A 6,430-nucleotide genomic window follows, 5' to 3' on the forward strand; every position below is an offset into this window, starting at 1 on the left:
TCCTCAGGCACAGTACCTGTCCTCTCAACCACACCCCAAGGACCACACAGAGCTCCTAAAAATGTTTTATTGTAACAAAACGTTCAAACTCGCAACTGGAAAAGGGTGGAGGGCCCGCAGGCTGCCTGAGGGTCTGAGGTCTGGAACTGCCTAGCTGGAAGGAGGGGGGCTGGTGAGCAGCTGCTCCAGGCACCACTGGACTTCCTCCTGGCCTCGGTAGGCCCGCTTCAGGCCCCGGGGAAGGCAGCGGCAGGACTCCAGGTTGAGGTACAGCAGGCCTGGGCAGCTGCTGATCACAGAGCTGTGGGGCAGGGCAGGCCACGGGGAGTTGAGCCACTGGCTCCAAAAGACCCAGGCCCTGGCAGGGCTCGGCCCGGGTAAGGAGCCCTCTCTGCCCATGCCACGACTGGCTTTGCCACCCCCAGCCACTGAGGCCCAAGCCCAGTACCCCCTTGGCGTCCCTAAGGTCAATCCTGAGCAGGGGCTTGGTCCGTATGTGCTCCCCTTTTGGATCCCTGAAGCTTGCAAACCAGGCTTGTCAGGGAGGCAAGCTGTACTGATTGCAAGGAGCGAGGGAGGGGAGGCTGACCTGACTGTGCTCGGCGTGACCCGCGTGCCCCTGAGGTTGAGCGAGCACAAGGCTGGGTGTGAGGCCCCAGGCGTGACTGAGAAGGCGGCCAAGGCCTGCTCCAGGTCCTTCTCGCTGAAGCCCTGGCCACTCAGGTCCAGTTCCCGCAGAGCGTGGCACCATTTCTGGGTCAACAGATGGCTGCCCTCTTTGGCTAGAGTCAGCCGGTCTGACGTGCCATAAAGACCCAGGTGAAGCTGCTCCAGGTCTGGAGGTGAAGAGCAGCCGTGAGCTGTGGGGTGGGCAAGGGTACCCACACCCCTCCTGCCCAGAGAAAGCTGACCTTGACATGGCAGATCACGCAGGCCACCAGGTGTGATGCGGGCACAGCCGCGAAGATCCAGCAGGCGCAGGTTAGGGGAATCGTGGAGCAGGCGGCCCAGGGCTTCGTTGCTTACAAAGTTGCAGCTGGAGCCGGCGAGGCAGAGCTCCTCAAGACTGGGGAAGCCTGGACCAGGAGTCACCACTCGCCCGGAAGGCTTGGGCAGCCACATCAAGTTCAGTAGCCGCAGCACCTGGAGCAAGGCCTAGGCTGCAGGTGGGGAGGGAGAGTGGCAGGTGGGAGAAGAGGGGTGTCAGGTACCTGCAGCTGGGGGCAGCCTTTCTGCAGGGCCTCGACAGGCAGCTGGAGAGGAGTGCTGTTGCGGTTGATGCCAGTGCTCACCTCCAGGACCCGGAGCTGGGGGCAGCAGCCGCCCTACAGAGGTGGAAGAGAACACAGGGTCAGTGGCCTGGCTGACCTGGCTCAGCGTCTGGTTCTGCTCCTACCTGTCACCAACCTACCAGCAGCGCACCCAAGATGGCTGTCGTCTGGGAGCTGTAAGTCAGCCACAGCTTGCACATTCGGGGCCCTGCCTCCTCCAAGAAGCTCACCACGGCTGTAGACTCCACCTGGGAACCCAGCACATGGGGACCTGTCACCTCGGCCCAGGCTTCTTCAGGGCCCCTGGGGACATAGGGCTTACCATGGAGTGCTGTATATCCAGGCTGTGGAGCTGGGGGCAGGCTTTGGCTAGCATGACCAACGTATCAGGGGTCACACCGTGGCAATCAGAAAGCTTGAGGAAGGTGAGCCGAGGACAGGACTCGCTAACCAGCTGGGGAAGACAGAGCACCGGCAGAGATTGGGGGGGAAGGCACGCTGTGGTCCACAAAGGAAAGAAACCAGTGGCTGACACCAAACCCTCTTTGGTGACTCAACTATGATCTCCTTCCTGCCCATGCCAGGCCAACGTGGGTGCTCCCACTTCTAACACCTCTCTACTGAAACAAACAACAGGAAACGAGAACCGGGCAGGCCTCCCCATGGGGCAACATTGGGCTCCGTGTGCCTGACCCACTCCCTGGAAGTACTGGGCAACCCCAAAGTGTCATGACTGGTGCGTAGGGCAGTCCAGAGCTCTCACCTTCAACACAGGGTGTACCTGGGACTTCCAGTGGATGAGGGTCAGCCTCTGGAGCTGTGAAAACCTGGGCCGACAGCAGAGGCAGAGCTGCGTAGTATTCCCACGGTGCCCCTCTGTTGGCGTCCTCCCCACCCATCACTTTGGTATATGGAAACACGAAGGAGCTTGGGGCTTTGTACAAACCACAGAGATGAAACGAGGGCATAAAAGAAAAGAGGGAACGTCTCACCGATTGGGCATAAGCCACTCCAGAGAAGCGAGAAGCTTCTTCTCCGCCTTGGCTCCGCTCTTGGCGAGGCGGCCAGCCAACGGGGGCGACAGGGTCACGGTGTGCCAGAGCGCAGGCTGGGAGGCAGCTTCGTGCCAGCGGCGGCACACGCGTGCAGCCCTGGGAGAAAATCTCTGCTGAGGGGCTGGGCCTTTTGTAGCCGCCGCTGTGGGGTTTTCTAAGAGGAGTAACCTGTCCCATTTTATTCTCACAACGCTGCAGACACCTCGGCACAAAGACAGGCCCTCGGGGCTCAAACTGGACCGCGTGAGAGACTGTGCTCTCTCGTCTGCGTGTGTGAACGCTCAGATTGCTTCGCCCTCGGCCCCCGCCTCAGCCACCCGCTCGGTGGGCAAGAGGTCAGCCTGAGCCATGCTGCTGCGCTCGATGGGCCTGGGGTACCTGCCGAGGAAGGGCATGGGCCCATCGGACGCCACCAGCAGCCCGAAAATCTGCAGCAAGATTTCCAGGGGGATGCGGTCGCCCCAGCCTGGGTCGGGCCCCTGCTGCGGCTCCGAAACCGGAGCAGGTCTGGGCCTAGCCTTGACCGCCGCGGCGCGGGACGCTGGGGGCACTGGCCGCTGAGTGCGGCGGGCTGCACGCCTCTGCACGCGAGTGCGGGCAGGCCCAGGGCCGGGCAGCACCAGGAGCATGCTGTCCGACTGCAGCAGATGGTAACCGGAGCCGCTCGGCGCCAGCCGGTCCCACCACCAGTCCTCCGCCGAGCGAGCCCGCACCCCGACCGGCCGTGCGCTCCGTACGCTGCGCGGGGGCCGCCGCCGAGCCCGCCGCGCCACGCCGGGAGCCATAGCTACCGGTCAAACTCCCGGACCGCCCCAGGGGAGCGGATGGGGCGGGGCCTGTGGCGGAACAGGCGAGGCCGCCGGGCGGAGGCGCAGCGTGCCCGCGTAAAGGCGGGGCCTGAGCCCCGGACCAATCCCCTCCGCGTCGGCTCAGCACCGACTTCCGGGGCGGGGCTTCCGGCGACAGGCCATGCCGGGGGCTGGCCCCCGCGGCTTCCTTCTCCCTCGGCCGGTGGGTTGGAGTTTTCGCTCCGTCCGGGCAGCGTTTCCCAGTCCCACCGGCTCTGGGTCGAGGCTGCGATCCTGGGCCGGAGGCAGCGCCCTCGTAGCGTGGTGAGACGACTGGCTGTCGGGTCGGGGAGCGCGCAGGTGCTGGATCTGGAGGCGCACGCACCCCTGCGCACGGGCCGGCTCCTCGCCGCCCACCTGATGCAGAGAGGGGCGGCGCCGGGCCCGCCTCTCCTCGCCGCGCGGGTCTTGACTCCTGCGGTACTGGGTCTCGCTGAAGCCTCGGTCTCCCATTTGGGCGCAGAAGCCGCGGAGGTGTGCGCGGCGCCTAATGGGTGTCTCTGTCCCGGAGTCGTGTCCGTTTTGGAGTGAGGGTGGTGGTGTTCTGGGCTACTCAGACCCGCAGATCGGGTCTTTCTTTCTCCATCTTCCTCTGGGGCCGTTGGCGCTTTGGGCAGGCTTTCTGCTTCTCTGCTCGCACACCTAGCCGTGCTATTTGGCATGTTTGGCCCGTCTCATCCTCAGCCCCCACCCCCGGGCACCTTCCCATTTTCCTGGTCTAGGCGGTCTGGTCCTCTTCAGAGTCCAGTTCTGCGTTTCTGGTCTGTGATCCCGAATACGGGTCTGCTAACTTTCAAGGTAGAAGAAGTCATCAGGTCCCAGAAGAACTGAAGCGTTGTGTTTGTTTGTTTGTTTGTTTGTTTGTTTTTTGTTTGGACCTAGGTGGGGAAAGAGGAGCAGGCTGTGACCCTGTCCTGTTCGGAAGGACCCAGCCTCGGGCTGAATGGCGGCACCTCCGCTGGGCCGTCTGGTATTGACCCACCTGCTGGTGGCCCTCTTTGGCATGGGTTCTTGGGCTGCCATCAACGGGATCTGGGTGGAGCTGCCTGTGGTGGTAAAAGACCTTCCTGAGGGTGAGTGGGAGTGTGCAGGGAAGTGGGGGGACATGTGCCAGGTGAGGTGGATTGCAGCTGCTCTTTGTCCCTGAGCATCTAGCCCCTGACGTGATCTCCCTTCCCTGCAGGTTGGAGCCTCCCGTCCTATCTCTCTGTGCTTGTAGCGCTGGGGAACCTGGGTCTGCTGGTGGTGACCCTGTGGAGACGGCTGGCTCCTGGCAAGAGCGAGCAGGCCCCCATCCAGGTGGTGCAGGCACTGAGCGTGGTGGGCACAGCCCTGCTGGCCCCACTGTGGCACCACGTGGCCCCAGTGGCAGGGCAGCTCCACTCTGTGGCCTTCCTAACACTGGCCTTGGTGCTGGCACTGGCCTGCTGTGCCTCTAACGTCACTTTCTTGCCCTTCTTGAGTCACCTCCCACCTCCCTTCTTGCGCTCTTTCTTCCTGGGTCAGGGCCTCAGTGCCCTGCTGCCCTGCGTGCTGGCCTTAGTGCAGGGTGTAGGCCACCTTGAATGTCTGCCAGCTCCCGACAGTGGCACCCTCTGGCTCCCCCACGACTTTCCGGAGCGTTTTCCCGCCAGCACCTTTTTCTGGATGCTGACCGCCCTTCTGGTCACTTCAGCTGCCGCCTTCCAGGGTCTTCTGCTGCTGTTGCCGTCGCCACCGTCTGTACCCACAGCAGGTCCAGAGTCTGACCTGCAGGTGAGAGCCCCCAGAGTGGAGGAGGAGGAGGAAGAGGAGGAGGAAGAGGCCTTGCCACTGCGGGAGTCACCGAGCCAAGCAACAGGCACCACTGCTAGCCCAGACCCTGAGGCCCACAGGCTGCTCCCTGTGCACAGAGCCTGCCTGCTGGGCCTGCTGGCCGTCACCAACGCACTGACCAATGGCGTGCTGCCTGCCGTGCAGAGTTTTTCCTGCTTGCCCTATGGGCGGCTGGCCTACCACTTGGCAGTGGTGCTGGGCAGTGCTGCCAACCCCCTCGCCTGCTTCCTGGCCATGGGCGTCCTGTGCAGGTACACGTGGATGCCCAGGCCGCTTAGGGTGGAGTTGAAGGATAGGGGCTGGGTCGTGGTGCAGCCAGCCCTGAGTTTCTGCTCCACCCCTGCAGGTCTCTGGCAGGGCTGGGAGGTCTCTCCATGCTGGGCATGCTCTTTGGGGCCTATCTGATGGCGCTGGCAATCCTGAGTCCTTGCCCACCCCTGGTGGGCACCTCCGCAGGAGTGGTCCTCGTGGTAAGTACGCTGGGACACTGAAGCAGAGAGGGTGGCAGTGGGGAGGGGGTTTGCCTTAGAGCAGCGAGCATCTCATGCTCAGCCTGCTGCCGTGTCCACCCTCCCAGGTGCTGTCTTGGGTGCTGTGTTTGGGCGTGTTCTCATACGTGAAGGTGGCCGCCAGCTCCCTGCTGCATGGTGGCGGCCGGCCGGCATTGCTGGCAGCTGGTGTGGCCATCCAGGTGGGCTCCCTGCTCGGTGCTGTCGCCATGTTCCCTCCCACCAGCATCTATCACGTGTTCCGCAGCGGGAAGGACTGTGTGGACCAGTGTGGTCCCTAAGCCTGAGCAGATGGGGACCTGACTTCAGGCTGGGATGCCACAACGCCCAAGCGCCCGTGACCCAAGGAGGCCCTCTTCACACACGGGCACACTCACGGACACCTGTACACTCCACAGCAGACACTGGCCAGGGTGGGGACCACAGAACAGGCCCAGAGCCAGGGCCCAGCTAGAGCTTCGGACTTGGCCCAGGCCTGGAGCCTGTGTGGGATTTGCACAATAAATCGTTCCGTGGGTCAGAGTAGTGAACTTGTGTAGCACCTTTCTCTGTGCAGACCTCCACGGAGCTGGGGTGACTTGGACTGTCCGTCGAGGCGGCGTCACCCCTGGCTGGCTGCTCTCCCAGATCCTGGGGTTGCGCCCTCTGAGCCCCAGACTCTTGCCCCCCTCCCTGCATTGCTCTTTGGAATTTCCGCAGAGAACGGGCTGTGGCGGTCAGAGGCAGTGTGACACCCACCCGACGTCCGTTCATCCAGGATCTGCAGCTGCGTGGCGAGGCCTCTCCCCAGCAGGGCCGCTGTTCAGCAAGCATGTCTGGGCTGTGTGCTGTGCTGAGCCAGCTGGCTGTGAGGGTCGGGCAGAACGGGCTGTCTTTTTGTGACCTAGCAATCGTAGCGTCTGTTCCTTTGCGGGAGCATCCTGCCGGGGGCT

The 6,430-nt window shown here is 63.4% G+C and overlaps 2 protein-coding genes across 7 annotated transcripts; one reads left to right on the forward strand and one right to left on the reverse strand.

Annotated features, from left to right (window-relative positions):
• Positions 1 to 53: 53 nt before the first annotated feature.
• Positions 54 to 3,166, reverse strand: FBXL6 (F-box and leucine rich repeat protein 6). 3 transcript variants are annotated; one of them, XM_019435185.2, is made up of 9 exons: positions 2,705 to 3,165; positions 2,264 to 2,422; positions 2,035 to 2,098; positions 1,594 to 1,725; positions 1,412 to 1,519; positions 1,212 to 1,325; positions 912 to 1,143; positions 590 to 836; positions 54 to 301 (listed from the first exon to the last, which is right to left on the reverse strand). In XM_019435185.2, exons 1-9 carry the CDS (start codon positions 3,109 to 3,111, stop codon positions 151 to 153), a joined length of 1,614 nt encoding a protein of 537 aa, XP_019290730.1. In that variant the 5' UTR covers positions 3,112 to 3,165; the 3' UTR covers positions 54 to 150. The 3 variants fall into 3 exon arrangements, with proteins under 3 accessions (XP_019290730.1, XP_019290731.1, XP_019290732.1); XM_019435186.2 differs by lacking the exon at positions 1,594 to 1,725 and having other exon boundaries at positions 2,705 to 3,166; XM_019435187.2 differs by lacking the exons at positions 1,412 to 1,519; positions 1,594 to 1,725 and having other exon boundaries at positions 2,705 to 3,166.
• A 74-nt stretch (positions 3,167 to 3,240) lies between these two features.
• Positions 3,241 to 5,823, forward strand: SLC52A2 (solute carrier family 52 member 2). Of its 4 annotated transcripts, none has more exons than XM_019435190.2 (5): positions 3,241 to 3,337; positions 4,057 to 4,247; positions 4,358 to 5,240; positions 5,336 to 5,459; positions 5,567 to 5,823. In XM_019435190.2, the coding sequence occupies exons 2-5, from the start codon at positions 4,118 to 4,120 to the stop codon at positions 5,777 to 5,779; spliced, it is 1,350 nt and encodes a 449-aa protein (XP_019290735.1). In that variant the 5' UTR covers positions 3,241 to 3,337; positions 4,057 to 4,117; the 3' UTR covers positions 5,780 to 5,823. The 4 variants fall into 4 exon arrangements, with proteins under 4 accessions (XP_019290735.1, XP_053752316.1, XP_019290734.1 ...); XM_053896341.1 differs by having other exon boundaries at positions 3,257 to 3,648; positions 4,850 to 5,240; XM_019435189.2 differs by having other exon boundaries at positions 3,259 to 3,648.
• The last annotated feature ends 607 nt before the right edge of the window (positions 5,824 to 6,430 follow it).

The sequence above is a fragment of the Panthera pardus genome, unplaced genomic scaffold, assembly GCF_024362965.1.
Source record: "Panthera pardus isolate Hobbes unplaced genomic scaffold, ASM2436296v1 HiC_scaffold_7, whole genome shotgun sequence".
NCBI lineage: Eukaryota > Metazoa > Chordata > Mammalia > Carnivora > Felidae > Panthera > Panthera pardus.